Source organism: Electrophorus electricus, chromosome 4, assembly GCF_041902795.1.
Source record: "Electrophorus electricus isolate QZ-2024a chromosome 4, ASM4190279v1, whole genome shotgun sequence".
Taxonomy (NCBI): Eukaryota; Metazoa; Chordata; class Actinopteri; order Gymnotiformes; family Gymnotidae; genus Electrophorus; species Electrophorus electricus.
Window position 1 is genome coordinate 35,538,227 of NC_137500.1, and position 24,926 is coordinate 35,563,152.

Here is a 24,926-nt window from a genome sequence, read left to right on the forward strand (position 1 = left end):
AAATCTGCAAGCAATCGAGAATCGAAAGCATTGAAATAGCATCATTAGGTCTAAAAAAAACCAAAACAAAACCACCAAACCAAGAGAAAAAAAAAACAACAAACAAACCCCAAACTATAAGACAATTATACCCCAAATCTAAGTCTTCATATATTCGTCTACATCTGAATGTAAACAGGCTAAGGAGGGTCAGTGTCATTAACATGTCGGGACAGGAACTGGTGCAACAGAAGAAGGAGAGGCTGCCTGGATGAGGTCTACCATTACGGCCCACACATCCCCACGCTGGAGACTCACACCACAGCCTCCTCTTCTTGACTAGCTTCTGGTGCCACCGTAACAGCTGCCGTTCTGTTCTTCCAGTGCGGGTGTGCATGTACTTACACATACACCTGCACGCCGCACACGCCGCACACGCAGCACACGCAGCACACGTAGCACACGTAGCACACGCAGCACACGCAGCACACGCAGCACACGCAGCCTTGTCCGTTCATGCTGCCTCTCTGAGCAGGTGAAACGTTCTTCACACGCAGCACACCAGCTTCTCCCGGGCTGGCTGCACCTCTGCCACTCCGCCAACCGCACCCCGGTCTCTGCTGCGGGAGAAGAGCCACGTGCTGGTGGAGAGCAGATTTACCACATCCTTACACCCTTACGTAGCAGATTTACTCCACCCTTACATAGCAGATTTACTCTACCCTTACAGAGCAACTTAATTACTCCACCCTTACACCTCCACCCTTACGGAGCGGAATTACAGCTGTTCCGCTGGCTGCAAACGAGCAGCAGCACCGCAGGAATCACCCAGAACTCCTACATGGACGAGGACTTTCGAAGGCAGGACCGGGAAGGCTGCTTGAATTTTGGCTAACATGCATGGTTTCCAAGGAGATGGCGCTGAAATATGAGCCATCACACCGGTGTCGGTGCCAGTTTATCAGCCCAGTATTTAAAGAAACACGCTGGGCTCGGAAGTCACTACTGTCACCAGAATCCACCTGTTCACTGAGTAATTATGAACATTACAGTCAGGCCAGACACTTGTGGAGATCACACATGTCAGCTTTGCTGTTAGTAGGCTGGGCAGCCCAAACTGGTAGGCTGCAAGAGTCAGTTCACGTGAAGGCCTGCTCACAAATATCAGACTACAGATATTTTAAAGCTTTGGGCGTCCGACATAAAACAACAACAAAAATCTGTTGTATGTTTGCTTGGGTTTGTTATGTGATTAAATTGAAAAGGTCTACAGTCTTAAAATAAGTGCCACGCCAAGGGAAGGGCATATAAACCCATGGCAAAGGGTGGAACCGCGGTGGAAAGCATGCATTTAAAGAAACGCTTACATGAACACAGGAGGGATTGTGCTTTTTTTTTTTAAAAGAAAAAGCTGGCAGATGACTGTGCACAACATAATGGGTCACTTCAGGACACCACCTATAACGTCTGATCTTTCAGGGTTCCACCCTCACAAAGAAACAAACCAGAGAGGCCAGGTAGCCACACTGGACCCAAACTTTTAACTTCTTAACTGTAAAACCTCTCCAAAAATAACGCTAAAAAAGGAACCAAGCCACTAGATACAGGGAAACGGGGACTAAGAGCGCAAAACAAGAATGGCTCTGATCAGGAAACAGGAAGGAGAAGGACCACAGAAGGAAGGAAGCAGCATCGTGCTACGCTTGCAGAGAGAAAGGTGGCTCATCTGCACCCTGGTAGCTGACAAACAGCTCGCACACAAACATAGTGGTGGTCCGTATCTACTGCCCTTAGTCCAGTGTTTCCCAAACCCACTCCTGGATTAACTGGATTATTACTGTCTTCCGATATAATGTCGCACGTCTATTTTAAAGTTCTGAAGGACTTGGTGATTAGCTAACGAGTAGAATCGGGAGGGCAAGAAGTCTTTGGAGCGTGTCATGCATGGAATACTGTAGGACTGGGATTGGGTAACAGGTTTAGTAAATTGAATAACAGTCATTACACACTGCCTTGGCTAAAGACATGGGTTTAAATGTGTGAACACACACGTGCGCATGAACACACACCTCAACAGTCAGGAGCCTTAAATCATAGGCAAACAATACTTTGGTGAATACTCATCCAGTCACCTGATTTGGGGGAAAAAAAAAAAAAAAAAAAAAAAAAAAAAAAAAAAAAAAAAAAAAAAAAAAAAAAAAAAAAGAGTTAATGCAATCAGAACAGGGTCTGAGGTCAGAATATTCACCTGAGTCAACATATGGGCCAGTAATGCAAACATACATTAAGACTACCAGAAAAGTGAATCAGCTAAAAAGTGACAATGAACACATTCAAGATCACAGAAGCAAAGTGGTCAATAGAAAGGTTAGTGTGGATACAGTGATTACAATGATAGAAAAATAGGGTAACACTTCACTTGGGTGTTAACTCTAGTGCACAGAAAAACACTTAACAGTTTAGCACTCTAAAGTATATATTGCGTCACTGTCATAATCTTAGAAAATATTGTGATAGTCTTTCAGCCACAATGCCTAACCCTAGCCGAGGGCTATGGAAAAGATGCATTTTCAGTGGGCAATGTCCACTGGCAAAGTAATTTAAACCAAGTCTTAATCTGTGTATGGCATACCAGCCTTGGATAGAAAGGAAAAGTGTTTTTAAGGTATAAAAATGAAAAGGTCAAGAGATGTCACCTACAGGCACACCAGAGACAGTCACTCACTCACATGGAAAAACTCTGATTAAAACACATCTATTCCAGCAATGTAGTATGAAGCAAAATGTTTGGAAAGGCAAGGAAGCATCTGACTAACTTCCATTTCAATCAAAATAGGAATGTCATTTTCTACTGAGTAAGATGAAGGAACTTCCCTTACAGCGAACTCGAGTGACTCAGTCAAGCAGCCTGTATAACCTGATGAAGTGCTGGCTGGCAGAAAACGCAAACATTTCATTGGATGTATAAATAATGCAAAACAATGAAAGTGTCAAAAGCTAAGGGGATGGAGGACATGTAAATCACGTTTAGGCTAATGCACTGCATGGAGGCGCAGGGCTGGGGGTGATGGTGTGTTTGAGAGACTAACAGGGTCAGGGGAGTGTTAAGACAGCTCCTCGGGGCATGTCAAAACAGGGCTAGAGCCCTGAAGCCTAGGATTATCAGATGGAGGTGTGCTCTCCACGTAGTCGCTCAGCCTCTCCTACATGAAAAAAACCCACTCCTGTGGGTTATTGGATCATCAAACACACACTAACATAACTTATCTTGCCCGTCGGCGTTTGGCCTATAGTAAAACAGTACCCGCATCCTGGCATCCACTCATCTTGCTGAACTCTGGTTTAACCAGTCCACCGGGCGTTTTGGTGTGCGTGCTGGTGATATCAGCACCCTGTTTGTGAGAGGTGAGAACTGAAGACTGGCAAAATGGGAAAGAAAACAAACAAACAGAAAAATGAAGACGGAAAGAAAGAAAAGAAAATGTTTGAGAAAGAAAAAAAAAAGAAGAAGTTATGAGCTTAGATTTTCCAAAGAGAAACATTACATCAACTGCGTTCTTGTTCAAATTTCACCTTAAAAGTCCTGGTGTGAACTCTTAAGCGGTCTAACGGACACGAGTGTGCGAGTGTGGATCCTGAGCGCTGAAAAAGCCCAGGCCGAGACGCCTCCGAGTTCTGCTCAAAATAAAACAGGCCAAGACAAAACAACCCGGGACGCTCCGATTACTCCGGCAAGGCCGCGGAGGGAGCGGCGCACGGGACTGAGATGGGAGAGCACGGATCGCTGCTCACAGATCACACGCTCGCCGACGCAGCTGCTGTGACACAACGCGACAGGATGCTGTCTGTCTTGCCCCCCTTTCCATTTTGACCATTACCTCTCTACCTCTATCTAGCCTACCATATCTCTCTCTCTCTCTCTCTCTCTCTCTCTCTCTCTCTCTCTCTCTCGGTGCACGCACACACATGGCGAGCTTTCGACAAACAGGCCTGCCCTGGTCTACTGCTAGCTGCTTGCCACCTGTCTGGACATATGAGTCCATTCTTTCCCAAATGTAACTCTCCGCCTCAAAATCTGGCACAGGCCTGCCAAGTATCTCCTTACTGGTCAGAGCAGAACTTTAAAAAAAAAAAAAAAATTATTCTGATACGTTTCTTTCTCTGTTCCTCTGTGATGTTCTGCTCCCAGCATTCCCACAGGCTACGGACCAGTGGCTTTTTGGTGCAGGTCTTCATATCTTCGCTGTATATAATTTGGATACCATAGGAGCGGCCAACGGGAGCGACTGGCTCAACTGTGAAACAGCGTCCAGTCGTTCACTCAGTAACAGAACGAGGGAGACAAGCTAGATGGACTATCCTGCAACCAGTCCTGCTCTCCTGCTCGCTAACACGGAGCTCAGCGCTCAGAACCAGTATGAGGAGCCACAGGCAGGCACAGCGGGTGCACTTCCTGCGGGTGTCCTGCTGTGTGGACGTAAGCTTACAGGGACAGACTGGACGTGAGATAAAGACCTCATCTCTCTGGCTCGTTCTTGGCCTGCAGTTTTCACATTTTTTTTTTGTTTGTTTGTTTTTTTTAACGCTTGTGCTCTAACAGAAAGTGACGTGAGTAAATACATACCACACAGTCTTGGCACAGAATGTGGAGGAATTCTATGGATGAGTTCCAATCCAGAGGTTAGGATACAATGATTCACACGAATTTGTATGCCTGTGTGAAACAAAGGTGAGTAAAAGGACCATGTACATCACCTGTAGACCCACTGCATTTATATTGGAGTTTGTGAGCTGGTCGCTGAGTTACATGGCTGATCCATGACACTGAACCACGACCTCAGTCAGGAGGCTAATATGTATTGCACTCAAATTGAAACTACATTGTTATATTGACTACACTCATCAACAGGTAAAAGGTGCAAGTGACCCTGGTTTTGTGACCATTCAACAGAAGACAGAATGTAGATGGGCCCAGACAGCTGTTTCTCATGCTGGAGTGGACCAGTTTCATGTCTCTGTCTGATGGGAGTCTGACCTCTGACCTCTGAGCTGTTTGAGGGATTAAAGCCTTTTTCACTCTGACCATTGCACTGGCAAAGGAGAAACCCAGTACAGTGACCGAAGGACCTTCAAATACAATTTATACAATTATGGTGGAGAATTTAGACTTTTCAAATTCAACTTATACTGCAAGTAACTTGAAAACACAGATCAGACTCATGTCCATGTGGCTGTACACACACACACACACACACACACACACACACACACACACACACACACAGTTGGTTGACTCATACAAATCCACTGTCTGGCAATAACCAGTGTTTCTCAGAACCACTGGGTTAGCGGGCATTGGCAGTTTTCATCTCCTACCCAACACCGACTAGTCACAGAGAAAACAAGCACGTCAGAGAGGACATGACACAGGCACCTTCACTGTGAAATTAGCCTCAGTGACTAACAGAGCACCTGGTACATGAAAACAGAAAGTAGAGTGCACCCAGCACTTTATTTCAACACGGTGACAATGGTGTAACAAAACTATCCTTCTTCTGGAAAACAGTAATTGCCCATAAATAACCCTGTTCCCTCTGGACCTGTAGGAATATGCATCACTGACAGTCATCTTTGTGGAGAGTTTATAAGCAACAATACCATTGTGGTTCCAGTGTCAACACATATTGGATTAAAGCCATTACTGAAGTCACTGGTCTACACAAACAGCCTCCAGCATCTGCAAGGGCTGTGAGAACACGGTCAGTCATAATTGGAGTTTCTAGGTGACAGTTATGAGCTTTGGTGTGCCTGGTGTATGGGGTCCCCAGGAACAGCAGATGACTTCAGTGCGGGCACATTGCGTACCATATCCACAAACGATGTGTAACTAAAAGGCAGCGTTCATCTTTTAAGCGCGCACAGTTCAGTTTTTTTTAAAACCAATTTGCCAATTCCCTGCTATCAACATCTGCTCTATCACATGACATACCTATGGTAAACAGGGAGAGGAACTAGGTCATCCATCCTTGCCACGGCTGGCTGTGGGGATCTGAACCTGTGATATTCAAACCACAAGGCGAACCCCTAGACAGCTGCACCCCTCGGGGAGCCCTGATTCGTTATTTTTAATGGTGTGCTGTTAGCATGCAGACCTCATGTAAATTACTGTACTGCAGGTGTTTTGATGCACTCAAATGTAAACCACTTTGGTCAAAATAATACAGACCCATCTTTATTCATGCCACATGCACCATTTCAATATATTCTAAGCCATATGACGCCCTAACATAGTTTGTCTGCGCTGGATGCTGCTGCTCACACCCAGCACAAACACATACGTATGTCAGCACCACCACCAGGTTGTAGATCAGGATTCTGAGAGCACTAGTGTAGGCCATGGGGGGAGGCATTGTGCTGCTTAGGCCCTGCAGAGCACCCAACCAAGTTTCACAACCACATGTCGCCATTTGAACAAACGTGGCCAGCTCTTGAGCGGTGATTCTGGCGCGGGCTACTGCACGTCTAGTGCATGCACGTGGACAGTGAATTTTTCCAAAGGGTCACACTTGACGGGTCCGTCCTGCACAGCTTTAAGTTTATGGCGAGCTCTGTTAGGGTTTGACATCTTAGGTATGACAGCTCCATTGTACTTGGGCCCCTCATGTGCAGGACTTACACTATAATAAGCAGAAGAAGATAAAACAAACTAAACAAAGCCAGCTGGAGTAAGAACACCAAGTATATACTCAATGCAAAAGACAAAGGCAGCTAAGAAAGTTTCAGAGAGCAGAGAACAGTGTTTGCAAATAACAAATGTTCTGGATTTGGCTTCTTCCTTAGTAACAACATTTATTTGTTGTTTGTAAGAGTACTGTTAGATGACACTGAGATATGCAAGCCATTGGGTTGGCAAGGAATTGACATTTCTCCTCTTTCAACCATTTGCCCTGGAGTCATGGTGTTATGCCAGACCTCAGGCCAAGACTGCATCCCTCGAGGTAAGAGCATCAGGGTGCAAAATAGAGCATGAATGTTCAAACATGTTCCACAACAGGTTCCTTATTTCAACAAAAGAGCATCTAACCTGTCAAAGGTTTGAAGCGCCTCTCTGTTTTTGAATGAGGATGGAATTGCACGCCTGCACAAAGAGCAAAATAAGACTGAAGCGCCCATCAATTTCAAACTAAGCGCCTGTGTAACTGGATCAAGCAATAAGTAAAATTATACTGTCAAAAATAACATTTTAACAAAAAAATATGTAAACATCAATCCTTAACTTAAAAAAAAGCAAAAACAAAAACAAAACAAAAAAAAAGGCATGTAGGTATATCATCTTTCAACTCTCAAAGTCCTCCCACACTGGAGATAGAGGGGGAAGCCCTTAGACAGCAGGTGACCTTAGACAGCCTGAGGGCTGGTCAGGAGCCTCGTCTAATGGTTACACCTAGGCTGGGTTTCATAATCTAAACGAGGGCCGTAACGTGAAGGGATGGCTACAACTGCACCAGTTTCACACGGTCGAGTTAGACGGACAGTGCGTGCCCACCTGGATTATTTAACTAAAATCTCAACTTTTAACGCGCTTATTTAGTAGCTATGCAATGTGCATGGAGGCGTATGCTTGCACGCATGTCTACGTCCCATAAATTCGACCCAAATGACACATTCTTGGCTCGGTAACCCTCTCCATCCTCCAGCGCAGCTGGAAAACAATCGGATTTGAAGTAAACCAGCAAAGATTTGAAGGAAACGCGTAACAAGCACTGGACCCATCGCCCAAGAGGTACAACACGTAGACCTGACGACGCTTGAGACAGCTGCATAAACATCGCTTCTGCAAAAAAAATAAAGTAAAAACCCCACGTACAGGGTGCACCGGGCCTCGCGATGTTTACTGCAGATCAGCGGCTCGCGCTGCCGTCACGGCTGTCAGCGTCACGGGCGGAGACTCTCGCGCTCAAAACGATCACGGAAATCAATAGTCCCGGCGCTACACGTCCACTAACGATGCCACAGATTGCTTGGACGTTAGCTAAAACAGGCCGTTACACGGTTAAAACGCAAGCCGACGTACTAGACGCTGGAAGCACACCCAGAGCAGCCCATCTGGCGAAGTGTAGGTTTTGAGGGAGTGCGGGAAATGAAGGCAGCCGATCCCAGCTCGCTGACCTGCTAGGATAGCCAGCGATGTTGCAATTGTGGGGGTTTAAACCTCAAATTTACGTTCGCAGGCCTAAATATGCTGCAACTTTATTCAGGTGTCATCCCTGCAGAATGCGGCCAGCTAATCTGACCTAGCTAGCCGACACCAACCGCCCGTCCGTGAGATACATGCACCACCCAGTAAACCAGTATCCGCCAGCACAATCCCTAATCCAAATCCCAGAATGTGGACAGCGCTTTAAAAGGCGACGGGGGAAAAGCACACGGCGGGGTTGATGTAAACATTTCAAATGTCTGTCTAATTCATAGTTTGTCGGTGGCTACATTATTATTGGCTCTATTCGTTTAGGGTTTATAGGGCTGTGCCTTTCAGGAGCGCATTGCTAGCTAATAAGCTAATGCATTGCATAAATAAAAGACAGATTAAAACGCGCGTTCAGTCTCACTCGGCGTTCTTCTTGAGACATTTTTAGCAAGTCAAAAAAGACAAAAGACAAGACACAAAAAGGGACAAATCCAGCCACTCACCGTTATGGATCCAGTCCGGGTGCACGGGGAAGGCTTTTTCATGGGAAATCAAGCGACAATGGTTTCGGGATGAAAGCCTACGGCTCTCACCAGAGCAGGATGCAGGCAGGCGGCTCCGATACTGGTGCGGTGCTCTCCACCAGCCGCTTTCGACGTGAGAGGCACGTTACATTAACGCTCCCGTTCCCGTACCCGTTCCGACGGGAGCTGGCGGACCGATGCGCGCTCCCGGCGTGTCCCGTTTCCTGTCCAGCCCCGTTACCCTGTCGGACGGATCCGGCCCCGGCGCGGCCCTGCCCACTCAGCGCACCTTCTGCTTGGTATCCTGGCGTTTAATAATTCACGGCAGAGCTGACCCCATAATGCATGCAGTCCTGCTCACACCAGCATTTTAATATTGTGGCCTGGGGCTTGCACGTTTGCAACGCAATACCTATATTTCCAGAGGACGGAAAATGCTGTGGCAAACGTACAGCCTTATGATGAAAAATACATCCTTGTGTTGGACTACTGGGTTTGGGGCACACGGCGGCCGGTGTGTGAGAGGAGGTTTAAAGGCTGAAATAAGAGCCTATACTGTATGTCGGGGGGAGACTCTAGCACGTCTATAGACTAACCACATCAAAGAGACCAGAGCTGGTGAATCACTGCGGCTCGAAACGAAACAGACCACTGGAGATCTCTTATTATTTGTCTGCGCACTCTCTTTTTATAACGCATTTCTTTTCTGTCGTTTTCAAATGTGATGTATCTCGTGTGCACACGGATATATATGACATATAACTGAAAATAACCAGTTTCAAAATACGGACCCCCAGCGTTTAATGAAATTAGTTTGTGCAAAGATCCATGAGTAGCCTGTCACCAAGTGGTTCGTATGTGTCATTGCAATACAAAGCCTGGTGCGAGATGGCTTCATCGAACAGCTATAAACTGTGGTACATGCAATGCTGCTCATTTTAATTTGATTTGAATTTAAATTGACCTTGAATCTTGGTTGAGAATAACTGAATGTGTATTTTTACAATGCCTATTTCTACGAGTATTAAATACTAAAGGTTATGCGTTACTGTGAGTCATTCAATCATAACTAATTACACTGAGCTGATACTGGTTAGTGTTGGAAACACCTTTATGTAAATAACTAGTGCAATAGCAGTAGTCCGCTATCTGTCTGCTATAACACAGGCAGTGAAAAGCCACCCTGAATGCAATAACAGAAGAGAAAAAAACGAACGTAGCTGTAACTTGTTTCAAAAAGGCACAGGAACTTTAAACATACGTCAGCAAAGTTGTTTAAGAAAACACAAAATGAGCAATAACTGTAGACAGTTCCATTTTAAGGTGTTATCAACTAAATGGAAGTATTGGGTAACTGCTGAAAAGTAATCAGTACCCCACACGCCTCCGTTTAAAAAAGACCGTTTAAAGCTCAGTGTGTGCTGCTCTAGGAAATATGAGTTAATCATATGGAAAGCCTGTAAAACCTTTGTCGGTGTTCTGCTTTGTGCTTTATCATTTCTAAGAGATAGGACCTGAAGAAAAGTGGATAACAGTTTTATATATATATTAAAAAAAAAAAAAACAACTTCACAGAAAATAAATTGTAATTTCATGAGAAAGGTTTGTGTGTCTTAGGTAAATCATATTATAAAATTGATCTTGTCTGTCTACCTCTTCGGTAAACTCCTCTGACCTAATCCTGGGTGCCTTCCCATGTGCAGTCGAAAACAGGAACCAGGTGTCTTCTGCTATCACTTCTGAGAGGAAGCAAAGCAGCCATGCTTGACTACTCAGTCGTTGGCATCATTGTGGTTCTCTCCTTCTGTCATCCGCAACTTTCTGAGTCCTCCGTTCTCAGTGCGAATGAGGAAACCATCCAAGGTTTGTGATTGTGTTTTCTTTGATTTTGAGACATTTTCTTACTTTGCGGCAAGCGATAGGCTAATGTTCCCATCTGACAAAGAGACCAAGAAAGATGGTGACAATGTAGTTTGCTTTGTGATGTATCTCTGAGCAAGCTTTCTACCGTAGTCTCCAGAAAGAATTGAGTTCAAAAACTATACTTCAACATTTTCATATATGTAACTTTAAAACTAACGCAGCAACAAATCTGTATTTGCTGAACATCAATAGCAATGAAAAGCTTTATTTTAAACAACTTTATCAAATAAATGGTTTCAGATGTTACCTATTGTGAAAGGAAAAAAACAAATTTGAAATCTATAGTAAAGCAGTAGAGTGAAGCAATAGACCACATCCTGATACTATAAAAATACCCTTCCTCTTCCCTCCCGGACCTCATGAACAAACAACGCTGTCTGTTGTGTTTTCAGACAGGAACATCGTAATACGACGCGTGACTGCAAATGTCAACTCTACATCAGTGCGCTGCCCTGATCTGCAAGATGACGAGAACATCACTGTTACGCTGTACAAAACGGCCGTGCTACACTCAACCTTCTTCAGCAGGATTAAACCACGGAACGAGTCCTCCGAAAAGGAGAGGTTTCAAGTGTCTGTTAATAATAACACGGTCCGTTATTTGATAGGCTGGCCTCGAGCCAATGATACAGGCCTCTACAGCTGCAATGTCCTCACTGGCCCAGATAACAGAACAAGCAGGACAAACACCTTTCTATTTGTTAAAGGTATTGTGTTGTTACATACCTTTAATGGGCAGCAGAAATACAATGAGTGTATATTTGTAAAGGTGGCCCTAGTTTACACTATAATCTGGTTATTGCTCCCTAGATCCAGCTCCACAGGAAGGAAAGCCAGTGACAAGCATGGTCCTGGTAGCATGTTGCGGGCTGCTGGCTTTGTACAGCCTTATTGTCACAATTGTCATGGGCTCTTTTGTTGTGAGTTGTCATGCGCACCAATACACGCATATACACATGCTTGACAAGCCCTAATACTGAAGTGTTTGCTAGCTCTTTACAAACCTCAATATATATGACAAAACTGTTTGTTTCACCATTTGGAAATATTATAATATATGGGATAGGCAACTCTACAAAGTTGTAAAAAATGGTATTTGTGTTTTGGAACTAGTGGAAACTCAAATGTGTGGAGACACTTAATCAAAGTGATTACATCAGCACACAGCCAGGAGAGTTCCAAAGAGTGAAATGAGTTCAGCATCCAGCCGCAGATGCCATCTGGCCACAACAGCACATAACTGACCAAGTGACCATGACAGTCTATCCATAAAACAGCAGTAATCTAGAACTCTATGTTTCAAAGACAACTGTCAGCTATGTATAATCAGTGTGCTTAACTGATTAAGAAACTATAGTTATGTTCTGGATTCTTATTTGCAATCTTGTAACCATTCAGTCTGCCAGAATACTGTGTCATTTGTATTCTATGTTGTAGTGTTGCAAGTGAGATTCCCTAAGTAATGCTCTGATATATGTCATCTGTGCAGCATGTGGATTTGTTGTTTAAGACAGTTGTTGAATAAAGCAACATCTGCTTCACATTGCATATTTCTGTCAGATGAATTCATTAACTATTTTTATCTCAGCATAACAAATTTTGTGCCAATTAATATTAATCATCAATATCAATATCAAAATAAAACCAAAATAAAGCTGATCTGTTCCATTCACTGATTTCCCATCTGCTCACATTTATTTTCCAGCAAAACAATTTTCTGAGGTAAAGCATGCCGCACAGCACGCAAAACTACAGAACTGGCATTAAAAACAACTTGAGCATGCATGGTGCATACGTTATAATAATACAGCTCATGACTTAGCATAACTGTTTCACAGAAATACGAATATTTGTTTCCATTCTTTGTTATCAAAGTTTCATTCTGAGTTAAGCTGGCCTCTGTTCAGGTTTATTCATTTCGCTGATATGTTGCTTTTTTTTTGCACTTGCACATTCAACATTTTCCCATCGGTTTGCAGCAAACGTGCATTACGTATATCATGCAAATGCATAAATTCGAGCTCAGTTTGGGCAGTTACCGTCAGCATGAGGTTTCCTGCCACAGTTATGACGTCACAAAGCTTTCCACAATAGTTTGAAGATTTTCAAGCATAAAAGACAATGGGAAATAGCACCAGATCTACACAATGATTGCCATCCTTTTTACAGTGATCGTGGCCATCCCATTGGGGAATGGTGAGTACCTGTAATGCAATTAATTATGGCATTCAATTAGAAACATATTGACATTTCCTAATATGCCTCTCAACTCTGTTCTTCTAGGTTTGAAAGTTTCTCAACCATACTATGTAGTGGGCAGAGAGGGGAAAGTATCTTTGCAATGCACCTACACAAAGAGGTATCTAGAGGAGATACAAGTGTCTGTGTATAAAGGAATGTATGGGCAAGCAAGGATTTGCAGTGCTCTTGTCAACCTCTCAGACCCCCACATTGAGACAGAAGGTAGGGTCTACTGCAGAGGTAATGTAAGCAAAGGCACAGTGGACCTGACCATCTATGGCTTGACGGGGGAGGACACTGACCTCTATCGATGCCAGGTGGAGTTTTTCTACCCACCACCATACATCAGCATCATTGGGAATGGCACATTGGTGTATATACAAGGTAAGAGATATCTTTCTGTTCTTGTTGACTAGCTGTCATATAGCTATATGGGCCAATATATATATATATATATATATATATATATATATATATATATATATATATATATATATATATATATATGTGTGTGTGTGTGTGTGTGTGTGTGTGTGTGTGTGTGTGTGTGTGTGTGCGAACTTGTCTGCCTCAGTGCATTGTGATTACCAAATTACAGAAACAAGGTCTGTTCATTTTATATGAACAATTGTTGCATTCATTTTAAAACAGAATGTTCAAGTAAAATCCATTAAATTTGAGATAAGGCCGGTTACGTTTATTTTGAGCACAAATATCGGAAATGTAAGCAACTGAACAAAAACCTTCCTGAAAGCATATGGACAGAACAGCAGGGTCTTGCTCTATACTTCACCACAGCTGACAGACACCACTTTTTGTTTTGGTATTATTATATATATATTAATGTGTAAATACTCTTAATGGCATAAATGTGAGAACACGTTTCAAGTGGAGAGATTTTTTTATTTATAGTTATGGAAGAGGGAATGTAACAACTTCCATATCCCTACTTCCCACCTCCTTGCTTAGTGACCATTTTGGAGTGACCACAGAACAAGTCAAATGTAAGGTGGTGTCACACAAAGAGGTACCGTGTAATGACTCCAGAGGGAGCCAGAACACACATTAGGACGACGCGTCTCACCGCAAATCTTAACGTGCAAGCAGAACTTTGAAACCAACTGGAAACGGGGCGTCCCCGACCCCAGAGCAGACTCAGAGCACTAAAAGCGTGAATCTTGCTATTGACGTCAATAGCTGTATGGATGCTTTGATTGTGTTTTTCTTCTCTGAGCTGAAGTGTATTTGAAGTTTTCCATTTGAAAAGGTCTTGCGATACCACAAAATTCAGCGGCTCGCCCGAATTCTTGCGCATTAGCTGTCATAAGGTGTTATCACGTCTTCTCTCTTTAGAGAGTCCAGACTGCCCAACAGAGCGCACAGAAGCCAGAGTCCAGGACATCCCCGAGCCCACGCCCATCCAGAGCCCTTCATTACACATTACTCTTCTCTCTGCTGTCCTCATAACCACCACCATTACGCTCATTCTACAGGTAAGAAAATATTGCTCATGTCTTTTTAAAGTTCTGGACTGTTCCAATATACATTCGTTTGCATATTTTACATATTCTGTACATATGGGCATCCCACCGTCGATGATGATCCATTGGAAATGCTGATGTCACATGTATATTATCTGTATTCCTGCATTTATTGTTACTGATGTACTTGTACAATGATATACTACAACGTAATGGAAGAACGATGATATCTTTTTATTATTTATGGTGAGTTTATTGTGCATTTATGACTTATGAGCAGTTGATATTGATCAGACACTGTATTTTTACACCTAGGTAATGAAGACAGTCCTGAAACAGCAGAAACCCAATCAGATGGCACAAATAGTTTCACAGAAAAGCAATTACAAGAACTTCTGGTGAAATGTACAATATTCATCAGTGATATTCATCTTATTCTGCATTACTGTTTTTTTTTTCTTTAAAAAGAAAGCATGCCTGTTTAAAAGCAGATAATCACAGTTTAGTTATATGTTTTTTTCTTCAAAATACCTGTTTATGCTGAAGCCTCGGTTCCCACTGGGCCTTGCAGATTAGGGTATTGATATATAAAAGATAAAATAATTAAAACATCATTCATAAATGAATTCATATTAGAAAAATATTTATCACTTTAGTTATACAAAAAAAATGACTATATATTCAACTATATATTTTACGTTTAAAAATATAAGTTACAGAGCATTTTACACAAAATAAGCCATGCACTGAACTACATCATGTACTTACTTTTGTGTTTAAACAGAGTGTTTCATTTATTCTATTATTATGTTTCTATTATGTACTAAAACATTAGATGTGATAATTAAGTACTTTCATTTGAAATGTATTCCTAATTTTCAGTGGAAAAGAAACATTACATAGCACGCTGTTTCCTATGGAAGTGTACACAATGTTGAATCTTGGCAGGAGCTGTCTTTTGAATCAAGTCAAGTAAACTGTGAATCTAATTACTTTTGGTTTTTGTAAGAACTAATCTATAAGAACCACTATGTGTCAGTTCCATCCATCATGACATCTCAAACTGAGATTCGAAAACATTGACTCAGGGTTGTAACTCCTGTCATCACTCTCTGTGGTTATTTGATTCAGTACAACACTGTGGAAGGGCTGGTTAGAGCTCAGTGACACACCATGTCATAACAAGGCTACCATGTTTAAGTGGTGTATCACCACCTCAAATCTGTAGATGAAATACAGTAGTAACTCGCTGGAAATTTCCAAGAGGGTTGCTATTAACTAAAGAGGAAAAATAAAACTGAGTTGTCTTAATTACAGTTTACGATGTGAATTTTTCAATTTACATAAAAGAAACAAAACATGAAGTAACTATACCACAAATGCACCCAATAGTCCAACATACAGTATATGGACAAGCAGCTGTAATCCACTTCAGTCTGCTGCTGCACTCAGAGGTGAGTTGTCTGGCTTGTAGCTCATCTCGTGATATCAGCCTGCACTTAGATAGTTGCACGCAGTGCTATAACATTTTGGAGTTGTAACATCCTATCTCTACCCAGTCTACGTCCCTTGCAAGATTCGGTCTGCACATAATTATTAATTTCATGCATGTGTACACGACATTGTGATTTATTTATTTATTTTACTTTCATGCTTTGCCTAACTGTTCCATTAGTGTAATAAGTTGTGTTAGTGTTTTGAGCACTTTGGTCTATATTAGTTGTAATAGTTGTTTTTAAGGTGCTCTATAGATAAATATGACTTGACATCAGGATGCATTTATCAAAAGATGACAACTATTGAACTTTGTCATGAAATGTAGCTATGCTAGTATTTCTGCTCAGGCTCTGCCATACTTTTTTGAAGGTATTATTTTTGATTAATTGACTAAAGAATTTGATTAAGATGGATTGCTGGAATCCAACTCATAAAAGGTAGACATGAACTTTTCTGGTTAGGTTACAGTCATAGTAAGATTAAATGTCAGATGAAATGTCAGTTTAATTCCAGATAACCAGGGACCTGAAAGCCTACTCCAGGCACTTATACATGTCATATCTCACTCTGACTTTCATGTCAGCCTGACTGTCATGTCTCACTCTGACTGTCATGTCACCCAAAACGTCTTCTGTGCTATATTGTCACAGCATTGTATGCATGATTGTATCTGAGGTGTTGTTGCATTGATCACCCTTAGGCATATCTACCAGAAGAGAATCCGCCAACAGTCAGAATCATCAGAGCACCATGCAGCGAAAGTTTAGTCACATTTATCACATTCTGATACAGGCAAGTCATTGTTGATACAGTGTTGATGGAAGTAACAGTGGACTTTGCTGCTCTGATTTCTAAACATGACTGGCAATATGGGACTACAATTTATTCATATTGACTGTGATTTATACCTAAAACTCTTTTGAAGAATAAGCATAACCTTTCATGAAGTCATTTGGATCAAGTGTGATAACAATAAAGCTTTAACAACATTAAAACCAGTATCACTCCGGTAGAAGTGCATGTAAAACACAAGTTTCATTAAATAGCATAAAGATGAAGAAACAAGCATAGAACACTTTTTGTTTAGAATCCACCTCATGCTTTATGTCTGGTTTATATGTATTTTGTGTGATCAATGTAATCTCTCCATTTATGCACATATTATCAGAGGTGACACCACACCTCTAGAAGTGGTTCATGGGGCAAAATTCATGTTAATGAAATCTGGAATAATGTCATGTCACTACCTGCCATTTTGGTTGTATTTAAGAGTAAATTCCCAGTGATTGCACAATATTTTGATTTTATACTTCTTCTTTCTCCATTCTCAAAAACATGGATGAAACGAATAGCAGGCTTGACCAAAGTCCATACAGGCAATTTGTTCATTCGGATGTTATCTTGGCAACATCTGAATTATTTCAAACTGTACAGGCCAGGATCCCGTCTACTTGAGTAGTGAGATGGCATGGTAATGTCTCTAAAGAAGATTTGCAACCACTGTGAAAAAATGCCATAAATAGTTTGTCATCACTGGAATAGCAATAGCACACACAAAATATGTTTCAAGTTCTCCAGATATTATGCAGGCTCAAAACAAGGGGAACTGTTCCCATGGTTGACCAATACAATAAAAGTCTCTTTTAACTGAAGGATTTGCAATTTATGTCATTCAGCTGCCATGTTAAGTCACACTAAATATCCCATTCTGATTTATTATCTGTTTTATTTATTTTTATTTTTATAATTATCTGTTTTATTTCATTACTTTCCATCTTCTTTTCGGAGATTAGGTTTTGAACACAAAATGTTTGCCAGCATCGATATTACCAACATTCATCAATGCTACATTTTAGGATAAAGGAACATATTTTAAAGTCTAATTCTTCAAGAAAATATAGCCTGTCTAGTCTATCTATTAAAGTTTGAAATAATAATAATGATGATTACCTCTGTTTAATGCCACTGATTAAACTCCACAGAAATTATAGGACATTTTCATATTAAGTCCCTCCATTTTCACACACTCAAAAGAAATTGGACAATTGGCTGCCAGCAGCCAAGCCTGTTCTATTATAAAGAAAGAATGCACTGACAAGCTCAGGATCACAAAAGGGCCCGGAAGACCATGGGAGACCATGGAAGACCACGGGAGACCACTAAACTGGAGTACTGCAGAATTATTTTTTTGGAGAACAAAACTCTCTCACAACATGTAATCAAGTCTAGAACACTCTTGAGGAGCTTGGCATATCATTGTTAAAGTCTCAAGGGTTTCTTAAAGAATTGGAATGTTCTTAAGTGGACAAATCAGTCTTCTGACCTCAGTCCAGTTGAGCATGCTTGTCACCTACTGAAGACAGCTGAAGACAGAAAGACCCACAAAAAGCAGTAACTGCAGTACAGGCCTGGCACAATATCTCCAGGTTGGAAACTCAGCATTCGGTGATGTCCATGGGTCCCATGGACATTTACTACAAAGGATTACACCCAAGAATTAAAAATATTATATTAATTTGTGCAATTACTTTTGAGCCTCTGAAAGTGGAAGATTTATGTAAAAAGTTAGGTGTAATTCCTAGATGTTTAATGCAATATTTTTTTTTTATCAACCCCTTGGTGAAAGTTGAAAGCCTACACTTCAATCACAATTTAACTGCTTTGTTTATTTATACAGCTATTTATCAGTTTAGCTGTATTCATAAGTGTTTGCACAAACACTTACCTGTGCATTACTTAGAGTAATTGCATATTAAAAGAATACATTTAACGAAAGGGCCAGTCATGTGTGTTAAAACCTGCACAGGGTGTCGGACTCTGGTATGGTGAGTCAACTAACATCAGAGAACAATAGTTGTGCTAGGAATGGTGGAAGGCTCTTTACAACTGATTGTAAAACGTATGGCACTCTACTGGACACAGGCTATAGACTAGATGTACAGAATAAACGAATCACTCAATGTATATGGCACTGACTTGAAAAGAAGCAAATGCAATTATAATATTCTAATCAGTGCATTTCAGTGCATCTATATCCTGAATTCATACACCATTCACAATCTGCCCAATCTTGGCAAACCAGCCTCTGAGCTTGTCAGCATTTAAACAATATCTTTGAGCCTGATCTAGAGAGGAAGTACATACAAGCTTCAGTTTCTGGGTTCCTCATATAATTCACACTCTCTTCTAAAAACAGGACGTACTCTATGGCTCAAATAATCACAAGCTACACATTTTTAACAGGATGTGAGGTGGACACCTTACATTAATTTTTGCTGTCATCTCTAACATCCTGACCACAACTGGGTCATTTACAGGAAAGCATCAAAGTACCTTATACCACTGCCTCAGATTTCAACATTAAAATACAAGTGAATAAATTAGTGGATCATTAATTACAGAGTCATCAGGCAAAATAAGATACATGACCTGAACAGGCAGGAGAGGCCATGTGTACAGAGCAATGGGGATCCTAGTTTGGAGCATATATTCTATATGATACCATTCATAAGCACTGCCATTGAAGTCTGGTTGCCTTTGATTTTTCAATAGTACATGAAAAATCAATTAAATAAAGTCTGTGATATACCAGTGGCACTGCTGTATAATCATGTTTACATTTAAATATTTTTATTTATTTACTCATTTATTACACACCAATAAAATCATTCAGGGGCATGCCTTCATTTTCAAAACTGGAAATGAACCCCATACCTTTTCCCACAAGTCACTGAATTTGGTTAGGGGCCTTGAAAGGTAGACAATTAAGAACTTTAATAATTTTTATGATAAATAAAATATTTAACAGACATTAAGAGAAACATAAGTAAAATTGGGCTAATGTGGTCCCAATTTATAGCGTTTATAAAAATAGAGCATCTGAACTAGTTGGAACCTGTAGAATTAGGACACTCATGATAGTCACAGTATCACAGCATGACATACACTACAACCTCTACAACTGCTTCTCATTATTCTGATATAACAGGCTAACAGACAACGACACAAAATACATTCCAATAGCTACCAAAGAATTCATCAAAAAAAGATCAAGTCAAGCTTTTAACTCTACAAGTATTTTCCAATTTTATGCACATTTCTACACCCAGTAAAGTATAAATGTCACTTGCTGTGAGTCCAACAGTGTTACTACTAGCAATAATGTCACAGAGATTTCCAAAAGCTTAGAGAAGAATCTGAAAGGATGATGTCAGAGATATCAGTGGGTTATAGGCTTTATATTAGTCCTTAAAACTGGGGACAAAACATATAAACTGCACTACAAAAGAAAGAGTACACCTACTGGAAACATTATTCTCTTTCATAACTGACAATATTGTCTTCAGATTTTTTAAAAATATGTAACTTTTACATTAATAATAGCTTTTTGGCAGAAAATGCTCTAATAAATGTTTCCTGGAGTTCTGCAGAACCTGAAGAGCATACACCTGTAAAAGACATGTGGTGTACACAAAGTTCAATCACTCTAGAAATACAAAAAAAAAAAAAAAAAGGAACTGCAGTTTTAACATAAATATACCTATTAACTATCTGGTAATTAACCATGCTGACTAAATGTTAATTAGATAACACACTGATTAATTTAGTGGACATCTAACAAAGGTAACTTATTTCAGGCAACAATTTATTTCACAGTCCCATTGTTTTTGCACAGCACTTTAAATGTATTCACTAAAGGTGAAACTACATTATTGTTTTTGAGGAGGACATGTAGGAAATGTAGGTGTAGGTGTTAGAAATGGCAGTCTTGTAATTCATGTAATTTCCTTCCACCCATTATCTATTTCAAAAAAGCCTCCCACGCATGTCTACCAATTGCCAGACAGAAAATATGGATATTTATTTATATAACCATGAACATAAATGAATTGACAAAATGATCGATGTTGCATGTTTGCCACAATAACATCTTTTTTATTATTTTTAATTAGCACTAACATGTGCAATATGTCGAGGTACAACTTATCTGTCACTGACATCAGCGCAGCAATTTCCTGCTTTGTTTTGCTGTTGTTTTTTTTGTTTTTTTTTTTTGTTTTTTTTTTTTACTTCAGTCAGAATGCATGGCAGCTTTTCAGCCTAGTTTACCCCACACGTACACACATTTACACACTCACACACAGGACGTCCTCAATCACGGTGACATGTCTCACAAGTTCTTTATCCTCGTACTAAGCCTTTCATTTGAACTTCAGGATGGTAAGTGGCAACGAACCAAATGGCGTATTCCTTTCACTTTTAGTACTTTTTGTGTCTGTTTTTGTGTGTGGAGAAACAAACTTATAAACTGGTAGAATAAACATTTCATTGTGGATAGCGACTGTTCAGACAGGAGTGCTACGATGTTTCTCTTCTGTGATAAGAATTTTTTAGAGGTACATGAAGTAGACTTAGAGAACAGAACTGTAACAGTAAAATGTATTTAATTATGGTTTTTATATGCTGCGTGGCATTTTGAAGTTGAGCGTTTTAATGTCTTGTTTTGTTGTTGCCCTGAATTAGCATGATGTGAGCATAAACTGTGTCATATTATATCCAGACTGAATAACTTTATTGTATGTGTAAATAAAAAGACTGTATTAGCATCATCCTAATAAATAGTGGGTGGTTTTGAAACTCACAGTTCCGCTATATGTTCATGTTTACATTTCATTTTTCAATTGCAATTTGACTTGAATGTTTTACGTAACAGTGACTGACACTTAACAGTGAAGAACTCTGTTCTCTCACTGTTATTGTCAATGTAGTCCGGTTTTGGAAGGAAAAACCATCAACGTTAGGCAGCTCGCTCTACGTAGCACAACATAATTGACTAGCAGTCCACATGAGCTTGAGCCTATGTCAATAAATAAACAAACAAATAAATAAATAACTAAAGCCACAGGAATAAGCTAACAGGGCCATAACAAAATACTGTGCAATAATACCAGGACAAGGGCACAAATTAAGAATTGACCAAAACCTGTTGAGAAGCCTTGAATGTTGAGTATGGGATGTAATAAATGAATGAATTAATGAATTAATTACTTTTTACTTGAACCTCACTGAACATGCATCGTGTAGGCCTATGACAGTATTTTTTACTTTCCAGATAGTACAAAGTACAAATAAAGTAACACTTCTTAAGTAAAGTTACTTTACTGCTACTTTTAATCTAAATTAACTTTTTTGGTTTGCTTTTATCAGTGTGCAGTGAACTCTGTGTGAATACACATCAGCAGTACAGTGTGGATAATATTTTCTGGCCCAATATCACATGTCAGCATGATGGAAAGACAGAATGGAAAGTTCAGGCCAGGCTGATTGAGAAGAGAATCATTTGTGATATGCGCAGCAGACAAACATGTGATTTGTCTCAAGATGGGAACCAGTTCAAATTTACATTGAAGAATACAACTTCCACACCAAAATCCTCAGTGTATATATGTGAGGTTTACAGAAGCAGCCCGGCTCCAGTCATTATTAGAGAGAGCGAAGAATTAACGTTGAATTCAGGTAGGTGAGCTGATTCATGATGATTCCAGAATCAAAGCAATTTTTGAACAACTTGAACAATATAAAACTAACTGTGAAGATCCATCTGAATCTCCTTGGACTTATAATGAGACTTGTGTAGTTTAATAAACAAATTAAAGGACAATATTATCTAAGTGTACACATTTATTGAAACTACAACTTGTTAAAATGATTACTGCAGTTATTTTGAGGAAAACAGAGTTAAATCATTGTTTTTGCATTTTGTTTTGAAGGGTGCCATGTTCCTGATACACAGGCGACGGACCCTGGAAATGCTTGCCTCTCTCATGGCTTTTTCAGCCTTCCTGTCCGGGTCACCTGGGCTCTGATTGGACTAGCGATTTTGTTGTGTCTCTATAGTCTGACAGTTACCATTCTCTATGTCAGACTAAGGGTAATTCAGTAATCTTTTCTCTTCCTCTGATTGAGTGGTTCCTATGAGTGTTTTATGCCATCGTTCAAATCTATTGTACTTAATCAATAGAATTAAATTGGACCCAGTGGTTATGGTAGTTGATGTGTAATCTGAAGGTTGCTGGTTCAAGCCCCCCACTGCCAAGTTACCATTGTTGGGCCCCTGAGCAAGACCCTTAACCCTCAATTGCTCACATTGTACTCAGTCATAATTGTAAGTCGCTTTGGATAAAAGTGTCAGCTAATTGCCATAATGGTAAGGACCCTTAAGATCTTATTAATCCCAAGTGTTGATCATTAATTCTATTTAAAGTTCCAGCCTTTCCATGTCTTTTTGTCTATAACTCCAGATCAAAATGTCTGAAGATCTGTATGACACACTGACATATGTTCCAATGCAGGTAAGACAAAAGTTGTGAAAAGTTGTGAGAAGCTACTGATCACAGAAGTGTGCTGGAGACTGTTGTTCTTTTACCACTGGGCTGAACACAAATATAATTGATTAGAGTCTAAGATACTGACCTTTTTCAGAGGAATGTGAGATGCCAAGTTCCAGACAAGAATGCCGAGTACATGGACATGCGTGTGGTGCAACTTCAGCCGGGCTCCAGCCGTGACACGAGCCATAACTCACATCACCACAGTCCTGTCGGATTTACCAAGTGATTCATTTGCACATGTGAGCATCAAGTTTAATACTGGCTATTCACACAAAAAGACGCTTCTTAAAACAATTACAGGAACGAAAAATTACAGTGAACTTTTGATAGTTTGCTTCCAAAAGCACACTTTTTAAAGGTATTATAAGGCTACGTCTTATTACTGTTCCTTTTCTAATGTTCCTACTCTGCTAACAGGTTTATGGTTTCTGATTTGCTATCCTTTTTTCCCAAATCAAATCCATTTTGGGCATCATCATGCCTAATGTGCCGGACATCATGTCAGACAACCAGATGGACACATGTTGGACATTTTGTATTTTCCTGTATTTTTACAAATCTAAAAAATACTCTTTATTATTTAGCTGCAATAACGTGTTCTGTTCTTATGATGTGATATGGTAAAACAATATCACTTCACTGTAATGTGATAAAGTTCTGTGATTCAATGCGTAACATTCTGTGATGGAAACAATGGCCGCAATTGTCTGCACTAATGTTGGCTAACTAGCATATCCAGACCTTGTACACACAGAGACAAGCCTTATGATAGCTGAACTAACAACAATGTGCAGTAAAATCTAGGAAAAGTAGTATTGTGGTGATAGACAATATTTAATTAATTCAGGCTGAAAAAAGCCAAAATGTTTAATTATGTTTCTCCTACATATTTCATGTAACCATTTCTTTGTGTTGATTGTTTTAGTAAATGTATGCTATTTAATGTGTCTTAAATTGTCTAAAATGTTTCCTCTTTATACACCTATACCTATATACATCTATGCCAAAGGGCATATGTCAGCATTCCTGTAAATCATCATATAATTGTTGGGGTTTTTTTCCGCTATAAGAGCTCAGTAGATTCCGCTGAGAATACAAACTTGTGCAAAAAAGCGAACACATGTGGTGTCTTAATGAAATCATAACCTTCAACCAAAAACCACATCCTTTGTTCTCTAATAATTCCTCTTTCTTGCATTCAAAAGCCATCTCAGCAGAATGGCGACTTTTTTCAAAAAAGGTGCTCAGACCAAAAATTTCTTATATACTATAAGCACTCTACTAAGAATTATTCACACTATCAAGAAAATTTAAGGTTTAATTACTAAATAAATAAAATAAACAAGGATGAAGTTCCCTGTGACGTGTTTCCAGTGTAACCAAGCCACCGTGTGGTCATTCAGAAAATTGTTTTTCCAATTAAATGCTTTCCTGGAATTCTGTTATGCACCTGAAAGGGAGTTCAGACATGGAATCATACAACACTAACAAGGATTTTTTTTTTTAAAGTAAAAAATATCTCTCATTTTCAATAACTATGGTGTTTATTGACATTTGATCTCTCAATCAAAACGCTTTTAAATGATGTTCAATTACTCATGCAAGGACTACTTCACAATCAGTAAATACTTTTTATGTTTTACTACAGAAGTAAAATATAAAATGTAAAACAGAGAACATTATCAAAAACCTTAAGTTATTA

General features: G+C 40.1%; 3 protein-coding genes and 1 non-coding gene across 13 annotated transcripts in view; 3 read left to right on the plus strand and 1 right to left on the minus strand.

Annotated features, from left to right (window-relative positions):
• Window positions 1–9,018, minus strand: part of raph1a (Ras association (RalGDS/AF-6) and pleckstrin homology domains 1a) — a 49,682-nt gene extending 40,664 nt beyond the window's left edge. For 3 of the 4 annotated variants that reach the window (XM_035535526.2, XM_035535528.2, XM_081713510.1), the window contains exon 1: window positions 8,671–9,018. In XM_035535526.2, the coding sequence (XP_035391419.2) occupies window positions 8,671–8,712 (42 nt within the window). In that variant the 5' untranslated portion in view covers window positions 8,713–9,018. Of the gene's footprint in view, window positions 1–7,063; window positions 7,118–8,670 lie in introns of all 4 variants that reach the window. The other variant, XM_035535530.2, reaches the window with a different exon arrangement.
• Window positions 7,748–12,162, plus strand: LOC113578528 (uncharacterized). Of its 3 annotated transcripts, none has more exons than XR_014123424.1 (5): window positions 7,748–7,762; window positions 10,395–10,554; window positions 11,007–11,321; window positions 11,425–11,534; window positions 11,728–12,162. XR_014123424.1 is itself a non-coding variant. In XM_027011832.3 (5 exons), exons 1-5 carry the CDS (start codon window positions 10,285–10,287, stop codon window positions 11,806–11,808), a joined length of 675 nt encoding a protein of 224 aa, XP_026867633.3. In that variant the 5' UTR covers window positions 10,270–10,284; the 3' UTR covers window positions 11,809–12,162. The 3 variants fall into 3 exon arrangements, 1 of the variants encoding a protein (XP_026867633.3); XR_014123425.1 differs by lacking the exon at window positions 7,748–7,762 and adding an exon at window positions 8,081–8,095; XM_027011832.3 differs by lacking the exon at window positions 7,748–7,762 and adding an exon at window positions 10,270–10,293.
• A 492-nt stretch (window positions 12,163–12,654) lies between these two features.
• cd28 (CD28 molecule) lies at window positions 12,655–15,647 on the plus strand. The gene is made up of 4 exons (XM_027011871.3): window positions 12,655–12,810; window positions 12,898–13,239; window positions 14,209–14,348; window positions 14,652–15,647. Exons 1-4 carry the CDS (start codon window positions 12,762–12,764, stop codon window positions 14,736–14,738), a joined length of 618 nt encoding a protein of 205 aa, XP_026867672.2. The 5' UTR covers window positions 12,655–12,761; the 3' UTR covers window positions 14,739–15,647.
• Window positions 15,648–20,905: 5,258 nt separating this feature from the next.
• Window positions 20,906–24,579, plus strand: LOC113578555 (uncharacterized). 5 transcript variants are annotated; one of them, XR_014123428.1, is made up of 6 exons: window positions 20,908–21,053; window positions 22,041–22,349; window positions 22,604–23,040; window positions 23,135–23,185; window positions 23,316–23,463; window positions 23,642–24,575. It is a non-coding gene; the product is annotated as an uncharacterized LOC113578555 (transcript). The 5 variants fall into 5 exon arrangements; XR_014123427.1 differs by having other exon boundaries at window positions 22,604–22,764; window positions 23,642–24,569; XR_014123429.1 differs by having other exon boundaries at window positions 20,906–21,053; window positions 22,041–22,353; window positions 22,604–23,185; window positions 23,642–24,579.
• The last annotated feature ends 347 nt before the right edge of the window (window positions 24,580–24,926 follow it).

Bases quoted from the DNA above. Each gene is read 5' to 3' on its own strand.
- LOC113578528 (XM_027011832.3), top strand. The intron at 11,322-11,424 runs GTATTGTGTTGT...ATTGCTCCCTAG, and splicing joins CACCTTTCTATTTGTTAAAG to ATCCAGCTCCACAGGAAGGA. The intron at 11,535-11,727 runs GTGAGTTGTCAT...TTTTGGAACTAG, and splicing joins TTGTCATGGGCTCTTTTGTT to TGGAAACTCAAATGTGTGGA.
- cd28 (XM_027011871.3), top strand. From the start codon at position 12,762: ATGATTGCCATCCTTTTTACAGTGATCGTGGCCATCCCATTGGGGAAT. The intron at 13,240-14,208 runs GTAAGAGATATC...TTCTCTCTTTAG, and splicing joins CACATTGGTGTATATACAAG to AGAGTCCAGACTGCCCAACA. The intron at 14,349-14,651 runs GTAAGAAAATAT...TTTTACACCTAG, and splicing joins CCATTACGCTCATTCTACAG to GTAATGAAGACAGTCCTGAA.